Here is a 21,882-nt window from a genome sequence, read left to right on the forward strand (position 1 = left end):
ATGTCTGTGTGCCCTCCCATGCCTAGCTGACCTCTGCCCCTTCCCACTTAACTGTAAACTCCTTGATGGCACCCCAGGAATCTGCCTCACTCAGCATCCTCCAGTGCCTACAGTACTGCCTAGCACGCAGTAAGAGCTCAATAAATTCTTTGGACTGCCCCCATTAAAAGTATGCATTTATCTTACACGGTGCTAAAGAAGCAAAAGTGCACCGTATAGAATTAAAGCTTTAGTGCAGGGTGACTGAGATGGAGCTGGGCTCTCAGGAGCATCTTCTGGCTTCCTTCCAAGGAAATCAAACACTGGGAACCCCGTGCAGCTTTCTCTCTAACCCTTGGAGCTTAGTCTAATTGTAACTATACTGATTATGAAGATCTCTGGGTTGGATGACATACAAGATGGACCCTGTAAATACATAAAACAGTTACTGCACAGAACAAAGAATGAGCAAGCATACATTTAATGACATCTTACGGTTAATTCAGGAAAAAAAGAAAGCTGCACCACACAACAGGAAGAAGCTGGTTATCAGATAGGCCTGGGTTCAAATCCTGCCTCCAGTGTTTTGAAGTGGCCACTATGACTCTGAAGCCCACTATCCCATTAGCCAGAGGAGGACAGTGCTTCTCTAGAAGGATGTCAGAGGCACCTGCCATGAAGTAGCATGAGTGAGCAGTCCCCTAAGCCTCGCCTTTCTTTACAGCAGAGTGTTCTCTGTAGTTTTAACACAACAGAATTGGATCGCAAACTTCAGTACTTCCATATATAACTTCAAGCCTCAAACTCTCATGCCCCAATTCCCTTGTTTCTTTAAAACCCTTACTACTACAAGCGGCAATCGGAAAGTGTCCTACAAACAGATGTGGCTCATTCGAACATACTTTACTTCAAATCACACACACACACACAGGACCTGTTACTCTTAGAAAGCTGTTCACTACTCACTTGACAACCCTATGACACAAACCAAGCCTGGCTTAAAGACTGTATGTGACAAACCCCTGGTTGTCTCCTGCCACTACTGCTGCCCTCTTTTCTACTTCTAATTCTTGTCAAGTGGAGCTTGGTGCCAGCTTCTTATCGCAGACGATGAGGTCATGTTGGGCACTTAGCTGCCATCCAATAGCATGGGGAATCCCAAGATGAGTAAGAGCCCATGACAACATTTCAGCACAAAGTCAAGTGTGTGCAATTAACCATCAGCTCAATGTGATCTGTTCAATGGGTTCTCGGCAGCTACTCCAATTTACTGTCTTCTTCCGGCCCACTGAGTTGCCTAATGAGAGGGTCCCACCCTCCCAGATCAGGCCTTTGCAGAAGCAGCTGCCAGGACCTTTCCTTCCAGGAGCCCCAAGTATAAAGTAGCTGATAAAAGAAAGATGTAACTAGGTGGCTGAGACTATGAAAAGAACTACAAAGCCACACATACAGGCAGCCCGATTGTGCAGCCGCACCTCACAAGGGTGCTGTTTACCAAGTGCCTTGTGAGTAAAGGCTGATTCATCCAATAAAGAGATCAAAGCACAGGGAACTGTGTTCCCACCTTCTCCAAGCTGATATGAGCCTGGAAGGGCACACAGAGAGAACAGGATTTCAGGGGCACCTAGAAGGCTAGATGCGTGTCAGTACGCAGAGAAGCTGGAGGAATGTCTTCCATGCAGGAGAACCAATCGCTGAGGAAAGTTATAAGGAAGAGAGAAGCGAACAGAGAGCGAGCAAGCCGCAAGTGAAAACAGGTCTGACCTAACCGTGGTCACTGGGATGAGAAGCCTGGCAGAACACAAGTTCTGGAAAGCCGAGTAAGGAAGCCTAACCATCAACAACAAACAGCCATGGAGCGCTGCGATTGGACCTGATGCCTAGAGTAACCGGGGCCACGATAAAGTTCACAGTCAGATGTTTTCACGTTTCAAGAATTATCAAGAAAGACAATTAAAAAAAAAAAAATCAAAGGCTACAACCATGGCTTGGAAGGGGAAAGAAATGTAAGGCTGTAAGCAACTCTAGGCGCCGAAGGCCCCAGCTTGCATTTGCTGGCTTTCAGTCTGTAAATCTCTCCCTATGTATGCTTTATTCACGGAGTACAAATCAAAATGGCCTCTTCTCAGCGTTCACAAAAAGCAAGAGCACTATCTTGCACACACCTCTAAAGTGACTGGCAATGGAATACCCAACAACAGGAAGGCACCTCTGTCCACGCTGCTTAATGCTTAATACATCATCCTGGACTCAAGAGATCTCTCAACAGAAGTGGGATAGTTACAGGCAACTATCACAACCCTGTGGTCAGCTTTTCTCCACTCAAGGGTGACCATCAGGAGAGTTGGCTCAGGCTGTCTGGGAGGCAAGGAGTCCCACTTGGTTTGAGGAACAACTAGGGACAGAAGTGAAAATCCAATTCCTGATCTGGGAGTTGTGATACAATGGTGTTTTCAATCTAGAAAGGATTTTTCAATAGATGATTAGGCATTGTCAATCCAAAGAACACAAAATCATTTTTAATATTTTTAATATTTCCATTATCGTTAAAAATAGGAAATCAACCTCTGGATATCCAGTAGTTATCATTAATTTAAAAATCAGGTGGCTATTATTAAAGGACTACATCTTTAAAGGAGGGTTGGAGCCTGTTTGATTCACAGATGATGGGAGATCTCTAAGCCAAACAAATGTTTTCCAAGAAAACAAACCCTGAGACTGAAACATCTTATGAAGAAACGGTGCTAGAAGGCAAGCTTAAGGTTTCACAAGCCCAGGGGGCTATGCGGTGACAAATGGTCTAAGTTTATGCCCGGATGGTCTGACTAGTGGGCAGCAGACAGGTTCCTGGCATCTTGGACCCAACATATTAGGGCTGCACCGGCTTTCTGGGTCAACCAGGAAGAAAAGAAGTCCATGGGAATAGTCAGTACCAACTAGTCCAGACCCTGTGACCAAAATGACAAAGTTCTACCAAGAGATCAGCCGCGCTGACCGTCTCAGAAGCCGAAAGAGCCTCAACTGCAGCTCACCGATAAAGCTGATCCCCTGCTCACTGCTCGTCAATGCTGGTCCCCTAGGTTTCATAAACAAGATTTGGCAGGATTGACCTCACTGGACAAACCGAGTGCTGCTGCTACAGTGTGAATGGGAGCATCCAACATCCAACCTCTGCTGCCTGTTATCACGATAGCTTCCTTCTATAGGAAAAGAAGCAACAGGGCTCAATGAAGTGTCGGGGCTAAGGGTGCAGCTGGCTGATGGAGGGATGTAAATCCTCACACTCTGGAGGTGGGAGAAGGCCACCACTGGCTGTTTACATATAGTCAAGTTGAGGCTAGCCTCTTACAGAATGCCTTATCTTGAAAGAAGGAAGGATTGAAAGAGAAAGAAGGTAAAGGGGGACGGAAATTGTTTTCTTTTGGGTGGGGTGAGAGTTCTGCCATTGTCAAAATCATCTTCCTTTCCCAACAACAACAAAATCATATTTCTATAGACCTGTCCAAATCTAGACCTTCTTTTACTCTGCTCCCAATTACTAGAAACTTTTATCTGATCAAAGAGTCACCTACATACATTTCCTTGGAAGAATTATGTTTTTAGAAGAAAATGAGACACTAATTGCTTCTGTCCTCCCAGTTCCAGGAACAGCACATATGCTGCCCTCAAAACTGAAACCACAAATGTGACCAATTACGAATAAGAGGAATGACTATTTGCTTACGCTAACTCATAGAGGGATAACCAGACTCCAACACTGAGAACAATCAGCTCATTCTTGACCTGCCATCCTATTTATCTTTCTATTCTCAAAGCTAATTGCTTATATAAGCATGCCAATTTGCCTTGATTATAGGATTCTTAATAAATGAACGCTGTTTACATTTCACAAGTGTATTTGAATTTCACTCCAGGAAGCCAAGCTCATCAAGTCTTTGTGAGTGGGAAAGCCAGAGATCAAAGCAAATGGTCTGCGTTGAACCAACAAACAATTAGGCTTGAGAATAGAGGCTCAAGGAAGGCAGAAGCACATCTCTAACTCCTCCCCTCCAGAAGTCCCTCAGAGCCACTGCTCAGTCCTAACCATGGTATGGAGAGCCTTCTCTGCAAATGGCCATTGGGTCACCCCACAGCCATTTCTTAAGTTATTAACTTTCAACAGGTTTTTATTCTAATCTTTTGTTTTCCCAAACTTCCTGTTTTGGGTTGAATCAAATATCTATCTTCAGGGTTAGTTTTTGATTGTTTGTGTTTGTTTTGTGTGTGTGTATATATGTATTTGTTAGTTTTGTTTAATTCTTAACATTGACGCATTCCTAAAATACTCATTTTCACCCAATGATTTTAATTCTTAAAGTTTGGGCTTGGAGTCGAAAGAGTAAAACAAAACACTCTTTGAGCATAGTAACTTTCAAGCTAGGTACTATCAGATCCCACATGACTCTTAAAAATCCCACTGTCCACTCACACACAAGTTCACCAAAATGACTACTAGTGAGATTCACATCAGTAACTTTTTAATTCTCTCTATCAGCACATTAATTATACATAATAGAAATAAGTAGTTTTTTTTTTTACTTTGAATTATTTGTATATATATTTGCCTGTATGTGAGTGCAGGTACCCAGAGTCCAGAAGAAGATGTTGGTCCCCTGGAGCTGGAGTTACCAACAACTATAACGCAAACTTGGATTCTCTGTGAGAGTAGTATACATTCTTAACTGCTGAACCATCTCTCCAGCCCCAACACAAGCACCCGTGAAGCCCCACACAGTATCAACACACAATCAGGTTTGTAAACTAGTACTTCAACTAACTGATACCTCTTTTTTTTTTAAGATTTATTTATTTATTATGTATACAACATTCCTTGCATGCCAGAAGAGGGCACCAGATCTCACTATAGATGGTTGTGAGCCACCATGTGGTTGCTGGGAATTGAACTCAGGACCTCTGGAAGAGCATCCTTAACCTCTGAGCCATCTCTCCAGCCCCGAACTGATTCCTCTTTAATAGTTCCATGAAACTTCTACAGGAAACAAGGAATAGAAATGAAGTTCCCAAGCAAACACGCAATATAGACAGACCTGAGAGCCACCATTTTCAGATATTATTCGTACCTTAGTGTCCTCAAAACAGGCACATGGCCAAAATGTGAGCTGTATGACATCTTCCTCAAGGCCAATAAGTTTTAGGATAACCAGGACATGGGCACTATCAACCTCCCACACTCCTCCATTGCCCAGAGAAGATCTCAGGTAGCACAGGAAAGTCTTAAGCTGACAAAATCGCCCCAGAGAAAGCAGGGTCTACACACGCAGGCTGTCTGCTTCTCTAACAACGGGTACAGGAACTTAGAATCACGAGCTCAATGACAGATACACAGGAAGACCTGTGATGTGATCGATGGGAACTTCAGACAGTTTGTCCTAGAAAATTAAAATTCAGGCCACTTAAGGGGTCCACCTGGGAACAGTGAGGGCCACATATTGTTTTAATTTTTCCTGTGAATCTAAAGAGCAAATACAATCTGTAAGCATCACATACCATACTATCCCCACGTACAGACTTGGTCTTTCCAAACTTAAGGATTCCCAGGCTTCCTGAGCAAAAAGCTACAGTCCTTAAGTGAATCGACCCCTGATGAATCACTCCAGCTGCCAGCTCACCCCTAGAAAACAGCCCAGTGCCTGGTGTTCTGTTCCTGGACTGGGAGCACGGGGTGGCGGTAGCGACAACAAGATCTCCCTAAGCCGGGCGGTGGTGGCGCACGCCTTTAATCCCAGCACTTGGGAGGCAGAGGTAGGTGGATCTCTGTGAGTTCGAGACCAGCCTGGTCTACAAGAGCTAGTTCCAGGACAGGCTCCAAAGCCACAGAGAAACCCTGTCTCGAAAAACCAAAAAAAAAAAAAAAAAAAAAAAGATCTCCCTAAAACATAAGAAGGATTCTCAAAGGCATGCGCTCTCTCCACCTCAACTGTGCAAGTAGGTGGAAACCAAGATGATGAACAAAGCCTCTCGAGAGATCATGAGTCCAAAACCTGGGGACACTTGCTGACTGGGAGGGGGGATTCCACAAAAGTCACCCTAAAAGATCGCCTCTGTCAAGCAACTGCATAGCTCGACCTCCTCTTCCCTCTTAAGGCCTTCCAGCATGTTCTTTGACAACTTGCTACTCTGTTCCTAAAAGAATTCCAGGCACCAGTGGCCTCCTACAACAAAGGAAACACCTATATAATCTGTGCTTGGTTCTGCTTTGGTTTGGTTTGGTTTTCTGGGGGAGGAAGCTGGTTTTTGTTTTTTGAGACAGGGTCTCGTGTGACGCAGGCTGCTCTCTAACTTAATATACAGCCAAGAACGATCTTGAACTTCCGGTCCTCCTGTGTCTCCATCCCCAGTGCTGATATTACAGGCATAGAAATCATGTTCTTAGGCAGTGCTGGGCAGCAAACCCAGAGTTTCATGCGTGCTAAGCAAGCACGCTACTGACTGAGCTAAATCCCCAGCCCTGTGTTTCTTAGTCACTTCCTGACACCTGTGCTCTCTGAGTCCTTCGGGCAACCCTTCTTAAAAGCCAAAGAATCGCCACAGGAAACATGGGTCTAAACATTTTCCCTTCTTCGAGTCCAAGAGAGATCTTCAAGGAGCTCCTGCCCAACTCTCGGATGCCAGACTGTGTGCCTACAGCCTGCAGGTGATGATCCACTCAAGCAGGGCATCTCAAGGCCAAGTGCTGTAATGTCAAACCACCTGCTGTAGGTGGGGTGGGAAGGTCTTCCTGCCACACCCTCTTCCACAGATGCTGTGTGCACAATGTCAGTAAAGACATCACTCTCAACTTTTTGGACAACTCTAAACATTCAAACATTCCCCCTTATTTTCACCAGAATGTTGGTCACTGACCTCAGGGAGTTTTACTATCCAGATCATACGGAATCCGTTAAAAGGTTTGTTGTTGTTGTTGGCTTGGTTGTTTGTTTTTGCCACAGGGTCTCAATTCTACAGTTCAGGCTGGTTGGCATCCTTAGCTCCCCCAGTGATAGAATGAGAGGTCTCGGGCACAACACCTGGCAGACTAAACAACTGTCTATGACGAAAGGGCAGCACTAACACCAAGCGGGAAAGAATCACAATGTGTTATGTTCTACTCCTTCAAAGTGCTGTAATTTCCCTCAATTATTCTAAAATCTGGTCCGAACTTAATCCCTACCCACAAATGAGGAAAAGCAGGGGCTATGCCAAAAAAAAAACTCCAGGAAGTAGTTCCCCTCTTCCTAGCGCAATGCTTTTCCTAGATGATGGGTTGAGGATTTATTTATAGGCACCCACACAAATTGCATTGCCTAGACTCTATCCTAGGCTCCAAACATGTGCACTCAGAACACCCTTTGGTCGACCGGTACCTCACATATCCACTAGGGAAATGCATACGTGTTCACAATGATGGTAGGAATAGCATCTCCACTTCAAGGGGAAGGGCACAGCTCCAGGGAGCCGCTGCCCAGGGTGAAACTGTAATGTTTCCAAATGACGACACTCTGCCCCCTTCCACACTCTTTCCCTCACACCAGGGGAAGTGAGAAAACAAACAGCCTCACTGCCATCACCATCTTCTCCACAGACCTCACCCAAGCAAAGTGGGAACCAAACCTAACTGTTGCAACCCGACTGTCTGTGTCCCCTTCACAGAGGTGCATGCATTCAAGTGACAGTTGGCTGTTGCCTCTGGTTTGCTAAACCCTAAGCTTTGGCCGGGTGATGGTGGCACAGGCCTTTAATCCCAGCACTCAGGAGGCAGAGGCAGGCGGATCTCTGTCAATTCGAGGCCAGCCTGGTCTACAGAGCAAGTTCTATGACAACTAGGGCTTACACAGAGAAACCCTGTCTTAAACACACACACTCACTTTAGCTTTCCAATGCAAAATGTTTCAAATCTACCAGGAAAGAAAAGCTAAAGAGTACATTTTTGAGCCACATGAAGTTTTATCTCCATGCCTGGACATCCGAGAGCCGAGCAGATGCCACAAAGTCGGGCACCTAGAGGGCAGCCTCAAATGCACCTCACTGCAGCCACTTCTGAAGACTTTCTGCCAGCTGTATACAGTTTGAACCTGGCACTTACCAGATTCTAGAATGTCTTACTGCTCTTCCCAAGCTCTTTTTCTCCCCAGTTTCAGATCTGAGAAATCACAACTTAAGGGGGAAGCCAGGAGAATGGGAAGAAGACATCCAAATCTGGTTAAAATCCCAGCTGGTGATTTAGTAACAACCACAACGTCAGGTGATTCGGGTAATCAGCACTTACACATCTCTAGCCCTGTAGATGGGCAGCCTGGCAGCAGGCACACACAGAAAGCGTGTCAGCACGAGGTATCGTCATTTACAGTAGGCACTCAGAAGGGCTCCTGAGTACCCCCAACTCTTCCCCCCTAAGGCTAAGTGACTAAATCCACTGGGGGGAGGGGGGACAAGGAAACTGACTCAGATGAGTCTGAAACTAAAGAAGTTCCCAATTTCAAGGCTAAGATTGCCCTAAACCAGTACTTCATCTTTCTTTCTATATCTGCTCATAGAGCCGTGTGACACATATATAGAGACTCAGGTGACCATGTCAGAAGACTTAGACTCAAATCATCCTTTTTCCCTGAAATTCAAAGAAAGAATCCTTAAAACAGCTCCTCAACAAAGGCGACGACTTGTATTCTACATTTGTAAACAGTGACCGGCAGCTGAAAATAAACAGTATTACGGAGCGCCTACTGGAAAAGTGGTATTCTTGGATAGACCACTGCATGCAACGCCCACTGAGAAGCTGCCTTCGCAGCATCCCATCTGAACAGGAAGAATAGAAAAGGATTTGCTTCTGTGTGAGTCCAAGGACTAGACAGTGCTTAATCAATGCAACAGAAAGCCACATGGGCACGGGATCATAAATGTGTGGGACCAAATAATGCAGCCTGATGTTACCTATAAATATATATGTATCAATCAAAGACTGAAGGAGATAAACTCATAACTGAAGACATTTTTGCTGACCAGCAGAACGGAAACACCACAGGTGTGGGATCATATGTAGCCGCACACACAAAGACACATGTCACATATCGCTCTACCCGAAAGGTAGATATCTGCAGAAGGTCAAATGAACATTGAGTCAGTGAACCTTTTCCCTAAACATAAGTTTGCAACCACTGTTATAGCAATCCTGAATAAACCTCGGAGAGGGAGAGACTTTCCTTAGAAGAATTAAAATTCTTAAAATGTGGATCCAGTTTTTAATAGGAACAGTTTACAGGACATTTTTAAATTACCCCTGCTGATCTTAGTCTGGTAGTTGGTGTGTGCCCTCTCCTCTCTTCTTCCTATTCATAGCCAGTGTTTTTTTTAGGTACGTACAGCTCAACTCACACAAACTGCTGGGGTAAAGACTACGGTCACCGAGTAGATGTCTAATCTCTGAAATAAGATGGACTTGTGTCACTTTAATTTTTATTTTTAGGTTTTAAGTATTCTAGAGCTGGAGGTTGAGCGGAAGTGCTTTTCTAACCTGAAACAGCTTGTTAATTGTTGATGTAAGCCATGCTTACAATGAGGCGCTTGTAGACTTTCCTAAATCTAGTTTCCTTCCCAAAATCCTTTGTGATCTTTATTATATAAGGAAGTGAAATGGATCTGGTGTGGTGGCACACACATAAGTCCAGCACGCAGGGGGCTAAGGTTGGTAGATAGAAGCCTGTGGGCAGCCTGGGTACACGGCGAGGCAGAGGTGGGAAGGGAACTAACATCAATAATGCCAACGTGTTTCTCCTTACTCCAGGATGGGAAATCATAAATACATGCATATATAAAAGTACTATCTAATAAAATGTGTCCAGGATTAAGTATTTCTGATGCCTCCGGCAACTCAGGAAACTGGAATAAAAACAAAGCAGAGCACACGGAGTCAATAACCTCAGCGAGAGGAGACAAGAGAAATCAACAGCAACAGCGGACAGGATGATCTGGGAGGGTTGCCTTCAGCCTGTTTCACACGTCTCTCAACAGCAAGGGGAACTTAGATGAGTGTGTAAACATCAGCGGTCCAAGTATTTCCCTAACACAAGGATTCCAAAAGTCTTTTAACTTTCAAAAAAAAAAAGGCAGCATATTTTCTGGTTTTGTTTTTTGTTTGAGAAACTAGACTACTCTAAACAGCTTACAAAAGAATTGCATCCAGTTAACTGTGTGACACACGGTGGAGGAAAAGTAGCCACAACAAACTGCAGACACTGACACCCCAAGGAGCCTGGGATTTACAATCATAAAAGTCTTCAGACTTCACTTTGTGACCTGCTGGACTCAATAGGAGCACAAATCCACCATGTTAATGAAGGGCATTATTTTCCTAAAGATTAATTCCTACCATGTGTTATTAATCAGCAAAGTAACTGAAAGCTCATGCAAAAAATGCTCTCCCAGTTGAGTAGAACTTAATTGCATTATTGTTATTAGCATGACTGCTGCCCGGCCTTCCCTGTGTCACAGGCTCCCCCGCTCCAAGCTCCAAGTACTCAGCCTGCCTCTGTCCTTCTCTCTCTCTCTCTCTCTCTCTCTCTCTCTCTCTCTCTCTCTCTCTCTCTCTCTCTCTCTCTGGCACACAGAAAGACAAGACAGACAGACAGACAACACCACACTATGAAGAGAAAATAAAAGGAGCAAACCCAAAGAAAGGCCTGAGAGGCCATGTCTGTCACCAACAGTTTTTTCAAGAAACACCGTTTGTCTCTGGAAAGCCAGGTCAAGTATGCACCAGACTGCCTTGAGAAGTAATTACACTTGGGCTGTTTCATTTCACAGCGTCCCATCTTGCATAACGTGGGAGCAGCTGTGGGAGATCACAGACGATGCAAAGCAAAACAGGCAACCACATCTTTCTCCCCCGTGTTAACAGCAATTTCCAGGGGGCCTAAAAAGGCTGCAGCCTCTGTGCTCCCTGAGCGCACAAAGCCAGCCTGCCGTCCAGAACGCGTTCTCGGTACCAAAGCAGCCCCTTTTCAAGGGGATGAAGAAAGGCAGTTTCAACGTCCCAGTCAACGGTCAAATCTCAGAAAACCAACTTTTGATCCAAGGCTTGAGACCTTTCCCAAAGTTCTTAAGTTACATGCCAAAATTCTCTCAGGTAGACACGGGGCTTGGCCGCCTCCATCATAAGTTCCTCTGGCTCTGGCTGCCTTGTCTTGCAGGGGTTTAGAAAAAGGGAAACAGAATGTGAAGTCTAGGAGCCAGGCGTTCGCCCACCCCACCCCCAATCCCCCATTTCCTTCCCAACATCCCTTAAGAGAAGCTGGGACCTTAAGTGCAGGAACCGACTGCACTTGAGACCCTTGCTGGGGCAAGGAAAGAAGCGTCACACCCTTTTGAGTTCCCAGTAAGGCAGACTCCGGTTGGGAAGGGCCCAGAAACTTAGTCGCGAAAGGAAATGGAGAGAGAGGATTCCAGTCTTTGGTTGGGAAGCTGGAACGGGAAGGCTGAGAGATGGGGAATGCGGGAGGGAGCCGTGGACTCAGCTGGAAGAACTGGGGTCGCCCGAGAAGTCAGGACAGCTCTTAACACGTCCCAGCCAAACTGCACATTTTTGTGGTTTAAGATTTAAGACCAAGGGGAACGCACTGAGGTTCTCCCCTGCTCGGGGCGCTTCTCCCCCGTCTGGGTTTCAGATGCCTCCTCCTCGCGGAGGGACCCCGGCGCCACTCTGCTGCCGGCCTCCTCTTTTTCTTTCGGGGGAGCTGTCCATCTGCCCAGCAGAGATGTCCACCCTCCAAGTTCGCCGGACCAAGTGCGGGCGCGGCGCCTGCGGCCAGCCACCTGCACGCGTCTGCTGCAGACCCCGCAGGCCCAGAGCTGGGCGTCCAGGGGATGCTGCGCAGGGAGTCGGGGTCTGCTGGCTGGTTTTCATTCTTTAAACAAAAAGCCTTAGCTGCTAACCGCTCATTCGTCCCCGGCCAACCACCTTCCCTTCACACCCACGCCGCACCTCCCGGCACACGCGCTGCGAGGTGCCGCTCCCGCCAGACAATGGGTTCGTGGCCGCCGGGGTAGTCTGGCCCAAGGCCCTCTCCCCATCCCAGGACCCGAAGAGAGCGCAAGGAGAGGGACCGAGAGAAGCGAGGCAGGGAGCCCACAATGGGGAAGGTGCGAGCGAGCCTCGCCCTCAGGACGGGAGGATTGGGTCCAGCTGCGCCGCCTGCCCCACCGGGGCCCCGCCGCGTACTCACCAGCACGATGGCAAAGCGCTCCTCCAGTTCACCTGGCTCGGGCATCGGCAGCTTCAATGGCACGTTGTGCGCCCTGAAATCGGTCTGCTGCGAGTCCATGCTCCCCGCGTTGCCCATGTCGGCTGCGTGCTGGAGCCCCGGCTGGCTCCCGGCCCCTCGCGTCCGCGTCCGAAATGCCCACAGCCCCGGGCGCTCGGCTCCCGCCCTCTGCCGCGTCCCGGAGAGCGTTCCGCTCACACCGCTCCCTAGCAGAGGTCCGAGCCCAGCCGGTCCCCGGCTGCCCTCATGCTCCCCGCCGCCCCGGCGCCGCCCCGGCCTCTGTGCCTCGCGAGGGGTCTGCAGGGCGCCGGGCGCCTATCCGCATGGTGCTCCCGCCGGCCCCGCCGGCGCCCGCGGCCGCTCGCGCGCTCCTTCTCCTCGGCCTCACTCCCCGGACCGCAACCGCTCTAACACCTCAGCCCCGGCCCCACGGCGAGCGGATGATCGCGCACCGCGAGCCGACACAATGCCCCCTCTCGGCCCCCGCCCCCGGCCCGGCTCCTCCCACACGCCCCGCGGACTGCCGGGACACGTAGTTTCGGCCCAAACCGGCCACGCGCAGAAACTGCGCGCGCTCCTGGAGGGCCGCGCTGTGGTTGGGCTGTTTGCAGCAAGGACCAGCTGGACGCCGTGAAGTGGCTTTTGTCCCTTTTGACTTGACCTCCCTCAGTTTTGACTTTAAACCTCACCTCAGTTTAAAGATCTGCCTGATCTGCTTTAAATCTGAATCTTCAGCACTTTTGAGAAATGATTGAATGAATCCAGTCAATCAGAAAACGCATGATTTAAGTTTCAGAAGAGTGTAACACTGTCAAAAGATATCACTAAATAGGACACACACAAACACACAACACACGGTACATGCCCAAATTCATGAGCTGAGGGTGGAGGCGTGGTGCAGGTTCTTCGGCATCTATGTTGTATGTTCTTTGATATGATTGAATGTTTCCTAAACAAATGTGTGATTTATGCTATATGTAGTCAGGGCTATTTCTTAATCTCTGCTGTACATCAGTCTCACTTGGGGAAATGGGTTAAAACGGCACATACCTTGAGTTCTGCCATGTATCTCCCTAAACTGAGAGATGGAGCCTGGGTAGGTGTAGGTACTAGTTCCCAGGTGACTTTGGTATACAGCTTGGGCTATTACCATTCTGAAGGAAATGTCAAGAGTCACGGCTTTTCCTTAGTAGCTTTGACTACCTGGGCCCATGGCCCCCAGTGCTGAGACTGCTAAGGGGGTGATTTTTAGGGTAATTGCTTATCTTTGCCTTAGTTTCATCATCTGAAAAAAATCATAATGTCTGTGCCTCTCTTGCAAGGTTGGGTGCATTCTAACTAGATAAAGAACTCAGAATAATAAGTATGGCTATATATTACTGCCATTATCATCATCCTCATCATCTATTAATCTCAGCACTTCCTATTTCTGCCTTCGTACTTGTGATGGTTAATGTTATGTTGATTTTAGTTAAGCGGACTGGACTAAGGGCTGCCCAGAAAGCTGGGGGGAAAGAACCATTATTCCCGGGTGTGTGCATTTCACTCAATCGTCTCAGTAAAGAAGTTCATCTTTGCTACGGCAGAAGGGCAGCACCCTTTCTTCTGAGGTCACGAATAGAACAGGAAGTTTGTTCTCTGCTCTGTCTGGGACATCACCTATTACCTCTCTCAGGTGTTATTAGTGCTCCTCCTTCTGGGCCTTTGGACCTGAACCAAGACTTAGATCATCGATACTTCTAGGTCTCAAGGCTTCTAATTCAAACTGGAACACCATCACCAGCTTCCCTGACCTCTAGCTGTGGAGGCAGACCATGTGACTTCTCAGCCTTCAAAGTCACATGAGGCTATCTTTCACAACAAATCTCCATATATGTATGCATATATATACACATATATATGGGGGCAGAAAGAGAGAGAGAGAGACAGAGAGACACAGAAAAAGAAAACAAAACACCTGGAAAGTAACCTCTGTAACTTTTGCCACAAACATATGGAAGAAATCCTCACAAATGTATTCATATGCTAAATGAACCACTTCTAATAATCTTTTTAAATGTGTTTATGTTTATTATTTTGTCTGTCTATGTGTTCAAGCCCACATAGAGGTCAGAGGGCAATGTTCAGGAGTGGGTTCTCTCTTTCCAACATATGGGTTCCAGAAATAGACGTCAACCCATCATGCTTAGAGGCAAGCGCCTTTGCCTCCAGTTCATCTCACAGCCTCTCTTCCCAAACACACACACTGCTTTTGTTTGTATCTTATTATTATTACTTTATATGTATGAGTGTTTTGTCTGCACATGTGTGTATGCACCACACACAGCCCTGGAGAGCTGGGTGGTAACAGAGGGTATCAGATCCCTGGAATCTGGAACTATAAATGGTGATCCATCATGTGGAGGTTGGGAAGCAAATCCAAGGTCCTCTGCAAGAATGACGAATGATGTTAACCAACAAACCAACTTTCCAGCCCAACTTCTAACTTTTTAAAAGGGATCATAAATAAATCAGCCTTTAAAGTCTCAACAAATGTGATCTGTATTTCTGAAGTATTGTCTCAAGGTCAAGGGCAAGCATATTGTAAGAGAAGAAAACAAAAGTATAGCTACAGACACCACACTAAAGAAAATGAGCAAGAAAGCAGTTAGTTCAGACCAGGTGAGGCATTTCTCATGCACAAACGTATTTATTTTATTTGAGATTTCTCGACATATATCCTCAGTCTGACTGACGCGCAGACTCAGCCCACCCAGCGAGCTGCCCGTCTGGATGGAAAGGCTGGAATTTGTTTCTGCAGTCAAGAAATCCTTTTTATTTCATTTATGACTTCCTCTGGCCGTATTTCTGCCAGGGCCCAAGACCTTTCCCTCCTCCTCGGTTCTTATCACATTTAGTCTCTCTCACAAGCTCTAACTCTGAGAGGAGCCAAGGACAAAGTGTGCGCATCCGGGAGCCAAAAGGACTTTCTGCTGCTTCAAGGTTTGCCATTTCTAGCATTCGCTTATTATTTATAATGTGTATTAAGAGCAATTCCAAACACCCCATGGATTTGTACAGTTCGTGTGGAAATGCCCATCAGCTGCTCAGGAATTTTTGTTTAAGAATTGCATAAAGAATGCTTGCTTCGGTAGCACATATATACTAAAATTGGAAGGATACAGAGAAGAATTGCATAAAGAGAAAGTACTGTGTTTGCATGCGTGTATGTGTGTGTGTGTGTGTGTGTGTGTGTACAGGTGCCCTCAAAGGCCAGAAGAGGATGTCAGAACCCCTGGAGCTGGAGCAACAGGTGTTTCTGAGTCACCCACTGAGGCTGCCGGGAAGTAAACTCCAGTGTGCTTACAAGACGACTACCAGAGTGCCACAGTGGACTGAAGTCCACCCAGACTGAGGCCAGAAAGAAGCTACCCATGCCACTTAAGTTATTCCTTTCATCTATAAAGCAGAGGTTCACTCAGAAATACCAGGTAGCAAAATGCCTGTGAGTTCTCATTCCCCATGCTGGATCACATGACAGTGGTAGAAGCAGAAGATGCTGGTGGAGAAAGATAAAACTCAAGCCAGAAACATTCCTCCTCTGGAGAGCATTTGAAATTCTAACAGCGAGACTGGAGAGGGAATGGTAGGTGGGGCCAACACCCCTTCTTTCTAGACCCCTCCCCATGGCTTGCATACTTTAAAAAAGAAGCTCAAATCTCTAGTGTTGCCAACAGCAAAGTGGATGCCCTCCGAATTCTGCACATACTGAAGAGGATATTCGGAGGATGCTGTAGACAGCTTTCTCCAAATGCGGATTGGATGAATATATGGCACACACCTATGATCCCAGCCCTGGGGAGGTAAAGGCAGAAGGATCAGGAGTTCAAGGTCATCCTCAGTTGTGCAGAATTGGAAACCAGCATAGACAACAAAATAAAACACCAACTATCAGCAATGATCCAAGAAGCAGCAGGCTAGCCCAGGAGATGACTTAGCAGGTAAGAAGTATGGACCACAAAGTTCACACCCCCACAGACATCAACAGTCATAATAACTTTTTAAAAAGAAGCAACAGGAAAAAAACAACAGGCAATGTAAACAGCTCTATTATTAATTTGGAATATAGAAAATGTAATTATTTTCCCACAGAGGGAACTAAGGGCCCAGACAATTTCACTAGATAGTATATCAGATATTAAATTGGAAGAGCTAGAGTCTCTCTGTGTGTATGTCTCTCTGTGTCAGTGTGTGTGTGAGAGAGAGTGTGTGTGTGTGTGCACGCGTGTGCAGGTACATGCACCACAACTGTGGTAGTATTTCTTTCAGGGGTTATGAATCACAAAACCCCTGTTTGTTTATTTTTTTTATTTTTTTATTTTTTTGATTTTTGAGACAGGGTTTCTCCGTAGCTTTTTTTTTTTTTTTTTTGGTTCCTGTCCTGGAACTAGCTCTTCTAGACCAGGCTGGCCTCGAACTCACAGAGATCCGCCTGCCTCTGCCTCCCGAGTGCTGGGATTAAAGGCATGCGCTACCACTGCCCGGCGAGCAGCACTACTCTTATTGTAAAATCTGTGTGTAGACTCTGGCCTCTACACTGTTCCAAAGGGTTATTAACTATTGAAAAATCTAAAAATCTCAGCCCAGCCCGAAGGTGTAGCTCCGTGGTGGAACACTTGCTTAGCATACACAAGGCCCTAGGTTCGATCTCCAGCAAAAACTGTAGTTCTGAAATATCAGCTTGCCTGAGCCCTACAGAACATACCATATTACACAAATGTATCTCCCAAATTATTTAGAAAAAAATTGATACAGGGTCTCATTAGGTAGCCCTGGTTGGCCTGGAACCTACTATGTAAACCAGGTTGACTTTGAACTCACAGAGGTCCACCTGCCTTTGGACTCTGAGTGCTGTTGAGACTGAAGAAGTATTCCACCATACCCTTCCATTTTATTTTAATTTAATAATAATCACACTACAGCTTAATTTAATTTATTTACGTTTTGTTATTATTGTTTCATGAGACATGGTTCACTACATATACTTAACTAGCCTTGCTACAGGAACCGGGTAACCCTGAATTTCCGACGAGCCTCCTTCCTCTGCCTAATCAAGTGCTGGTATCACAGGTGAGTGCCGCCATGTCCAGCTTTAGTTTTAATTAGATAAGTTTAATATACATTTGTAAATTAAAATATATTGTGAAGGAAAACATGAAGGTCATTTTTAAAATAGCTAAGATGTTAAATAGGCATGTTTCTGCAGGAATCAAAACACGTTAATAATTATAAATCAAAGGCAAAGGAAGAAAGAGATGAAAAGTGGGCCTCTGGATAGGCTTTCGACTATGCGTGCTTACCTTGTTCCTCCAGACAAACAGTTTAAAGGTGACCGAGTTTGGTGACGACAGTCACTGGCTACTGTAAGGGTCAATCTTGGTTGCCAACTTGACTGGATTTGGAATCAACTAAGTGATAAACCCCTGGGCACACCTGTATGGATTTCCTGGATCCTGTTATTAGAAGTGGGAAGACCCATCCTTAAATATAGATAGCATACCTTCCAGAGGCAGCCAGACGAGAGGACGTATGAAGGAAAAAAATCTTTGCTTTATACTTGCTTGTCAACCTGTTGCCTTTCTGCCGCTGCTGGTGTCATTCTTCCCTGACCTCGGAACCCAGCTTCTTTCAGGCTTCCCACATGAGCCGGAGCCAGTGGCTCTCCAGGAATCCCCTCTAGAGCCGAGACTCGAGGCCTTGGGTGCCAGTGTGACAACTGAGGTGCCCAGCCTGATCGGCTGAGCAGCCACCAGATTGGCAGCCTCTTCAGTGTGAAGACAGCCACAGTTGATATCCAGGTTGTATTGTAAGCCAATCTAATAAACCCCCCTTAAATGTCTACTCATTCTGTTAGATTATGTTCCTCGCTAATGCCGTTATATTCTCTAGAGGTAATATGGCAGGCTCTAGATGCTACTTTTATGCAAAAACCAGCAGCCAAAGATGTCACAAAAACCAGAGAACATTGATGCCAATGCTCGCCTTTGTGCTACATTCCTGGGTTAACTGACTTCTCTAAAAATCTCCATTATTGTCTCTTCGCCTTTCCTTCGCCATCGTGCGCCACCTGCCCGCCTAGGCTTCTCACCATGTCTTCTCACAAGACTTTCAGAATCAAGCGATTCCTGGCTAAGAAACAAAAGCAAAATCGTCCTATTCCTCAGTGGATTTGGATGAAAACTGGCAACAAAATCAGGTACAACTCCAAGAGAAGACACTGGAGGAGAACGAAGCTGGGTCTGTAAGGAGTCAACAATGAATGGCAAGACAATTTATGATGAATCGTGATCCTTGATGAGTGTTACAAGATGAAGTTCAACATTTTCAACCTGGAGACTTGACCATGTTTAAGTTGGGAGTGGTTTCTCCAGTAATAAAATGTAGAACCTTTTGAACTGCAAAAAAAAAAAATCTCCATTATTTTTTTTCCCACACAGGGTCTCCCTATGTAGCCCCAGCCTCAACCTCCCTATGTAGATCAAGGTGGACTCAAACTTTTGGAGATCCTCATGCCTCTGTCTCCTGAGTACTGGGATTATAGGTCTGGGCCACCACATGTGACATCCAAAATCCTCCTTAATAAACCCTTAATAAACTCTTATCACAGTATGTGTGTCACAGTACACGTATGGAAGTCAGGTCTGGGCTAGGCAATTCAACTCACATCGCCACACTTGCCGAGCAAGCCCCATTTATTCTATTTTGGGGTATGCATGTCTATCCTACAATGCACATCAGAGGAAAACTTGTGGAATCCCTTTTCTTCCCCTTCCCCATGTGGATCCCAGGAATCAAACTGGAGTTATCAGACTTGGTGGCAGGTGTCTTGACCAGCTGATCTGGCTTGCCAGCCCATTACTGAGCTACTTCCAAATGGCTGGCTGGGAGCCTGGCATGTAATTCTGTGGTAGATCATCTGTCTGGTGTGAAAAGTCTTGAGTTCAATCTCAGCACAACAACAGTCCCTCTACCCAAAACCTCCATCTGACTAATGACGGCACGGGAGGGTCATGCATCCTGCTGTCTTAGCAGGAATGCCTACCACGAAGGAGGGTGCCGCAGACTGTAATGTCTGCCTTCACTTCAGAGGTCACTTCTCGGGGCCGTGGGAAGCCTGGATTCCCATCTGTACCTGGCCTCCCGTGCAGATAACCAATGCCGTCTCAAGGCTATCCATCTGGCAACCCACAACAGTTTCCAAGTCTAACAAAAACAAATTCTTTAAAAGAGAGAGAGTTCTTAGACCAAGGGCACTCAAGGAGTCATTTCTGTTTCTGACTGTGAGTGCTTCAGCTAGAAGAAACCACGCAGGACTAACAAGACAGAGGACCCATTTCAGTCCAGTAAAGTTTCATGGTAAAGTCTCACGGACGGTTATGATACCTGATACTTTCCTGAACTTACGTCTATCTTCCTCTCTCATTCTTTGAGAGAGTCAGTTTTTACAGTGGAATCGTTGGGCTCTTTCTGAACATAAGAAAAGGAGGCTTGTTATTCTATTAGAGTTAATACTAAACCTTCTGTCTCTGTGTACAGTATATAAGAAATAGGTTTTTTTTGTGTGTTTGGGAGCGGGTCGGCAGACAACTCTGAGTGAAAAAAAGAACAAGCCTACGGTTCTTCTGACTAGAGAATAAGAATTCCTTGGCTTGGGCTGGAGAGATGGCTCAGTGGTTAAGAGCATTGCCTGCTCTTCCAAAGGTCCTGAGTTCAATTCCCAGCAACCACATGGTGGCTCACAACCATCTGTAATGAGGTCTGGTGCCCTCTTCTGGTCTTCAGGCATACACACAGACAGAATATTGCATACATAATAAATAAATAAGAAAAAAAAAGAAACTGTCAAAGACCAAATTAAAAAAAAAAAGAATTCCTTGGCTTATAATTTCTACTCTGCATTCAAAAGGAAGGACTGAGCACCGAGTAGCTGAGTGAATCCTGGAAAATCCTATTGATCTCTTTAAGCTACAGTTTCTGCGCCTAGAAAATTGAAATAAACTCTTCCCTGACGAGATAATTCCTAGGAGTAAAGAAGTTCATTCGCACCTGCATTTGGCTCATGTCTCATGTACCTGTACTGTTCAGGAAGTGATACTTCAGCATGCTATCAGTGAACTGAATCCCGGGTGTGGTACCAGATACGATAAATGTGCTACAGTGCCCGTGTGACCGGGTGAAGGTTGACTGTGGGATCTGGTGTGAAGTAGAGCATGCAGTAGCGTACAGCTCCTGGTGCTTCCTCTAGCTCCTTGTTCCAGTGATGACGCTACACGTGGCCCAATTGTACGGCAGTAACGAGAGTCAATACCACTGCCAAAGCCAGGCGGTGGTGGCGCACGCCTTTAATCCCAGCACTCGGGAGACAGGGGCAGGCGGATCTCTGTGAGTTCGAGACCAGCCTGGTCTACAGAGCTAGTTCCAGGACAGGCTCCAAAACCACAGAGAAACCCTGTCTCGAAAAACCAAAAAAAAAAAAAAAAAAAAAAAAATACCACTGCCAAAGTAATCCATGCAGGCCACATTATTTAAGTATCTATCCATCTATTTATTCATTCATTCATTCATTCATCTCTCTTTTCTCTCTCTCGGTCAGGTGCATGTGTGCCTGTGCACATGCACACACACACACACACACAGGCACACACTAGAGGCTAGAGGACGACTTGCCAGAGTTGGTCCATGTGGGTCCATGCGGGTCCCAGCGAAGGAACTCAAGTTCCTTGGTAACAGGTATCTTGATCTGCTGAGTCACTTCCCTGGCACCAAAGTAACATTGTCCAATCTGACTATCTGGGATACTGTTGAATACACATTCTAATGTGCTTCCCTCGGAAATTTTGACTTCCTAGATCCAGGGTGAGCCCCAGAAAGCTGTGTGTATATAACATCTTAAGTGGTTCCTATTTCAGGCAAGTTTAGGAAACGGTGATTAATCGCATGAGATTGGGGAAATGACTCATCTGCAATTAAGTAATAATGCTCTGGCTTAAGGAATAACGCCAAGTTATTTAAAAGCTATTGAACAATTATAGTCTCTACGCTGCTTTAAAAGCTAAATTAGCTGTTTTTTCAATCAAGAGACTTGTTCCTCTTAAGATAGAATTTTATATAAAAAAGTAAAGTCTTAGAATTTTGAACTGTATCGATTCCATATTAATTTTAATAACCATGTGCATATTAATTAGTATTTGCATTTGTTTGCTTTTGAAGAAAAAATAAAGCCCCTGTATTTTGGGTTTGGGTTTAATTTGGTATATTATCCAGTTATATGTGCCACAGCTACAGGGAAACTTAACCAGAGGGAATTGAATTATTCAGGACTCTTCCATCTCCCTCCTGAACTCACATATCTACTAAAAAGATAGGGTTAGAGCCAGTCCTTCATGGCACATGACTATAAACCCAGGACGAGGACATCTCTTCAAAGGCGTCAATGATAGGTCATCCTCAGCTATATTGCAAGTTCAAGGCCAGGCTGGGCTACAAGAAACCCTGTTTCAAAAAAAAAAAAAAAAAAAAAACCTAAATAGATGCCAAAAGTTATATTCTGTACAGAAGAAATTAAATTACC

The 21,882-nt window shown here is 45.8% G+C and overlaps 2 protein-coding genes across 6 annotated transcripts in view; one reads left to right on the top strand and one right to left on the bottom strand.

Moving 5' to 3' along the window:
* The window catches only part of Fmnl2 (formin like 2), a 257,682-nt gene extending 244,965 nt beyond the window's left edge, over nucleotides 1–12,717 (bottom strand). For all 5 annotated transcript variants that reach the window (XM_057754584.1, XM_057754580.1, XM_057754583.1 and 2 more), the window contains exon 1: nucleotides 12,234–12,717. In XM_057754584.1, coding sequence (XP_057610567.1) covers nucleotides 12,234–12,350 — 117 coding nt within the window. In that variant the 5' untranslated portion in view covers nucleotides 12,351–12,717. The remainder of the gene's footprint in view (nucleotides 1–12,233) is intronic.
* Nucleotides 12,718–18,400: 5,683 nt separating this feature from the next.
* Nucleotides 18,401–18,645, top strand: LOC130864911 (60S ribosomal protein L39-like). The gene has a single exon (XM_057755768.1). The coding sequence runs from the start codon at nucleotides 18,401–18,403 to the stop codon at nucleotides 18,554–18,556; it is 156 nt and encodes a 51-aa protein (XP_057611751.1). The 3' UTR covers nucleotides 18,557–18,645.
* Nucleotides 18,646–21,882: the final 3,237 nt, after the last annotated feature.

Source organism: Chionomys nivalis, chromosome 22 (genome assembly GCF_950005125.1).
Source record: "Chionomys nivalis chromosome 22, mChiNiv1.1, whole genome shotgun sequence".
NCBI lineage: Eukaryota > Metazoa > Chordata > Mammalia > Rodentia > Cricetidae > Chionomys > Chionomys nivalis.

Excerpts from the sequence above, each read along its gene's own strand:
- LOC130864911 (XM_057755768.1), top strand. The coding sequence starts at position 18,401 with ATGTCTTCTCACAAGACTTTCAGAATCAAGCGATTCCTGGCTAAGAAA.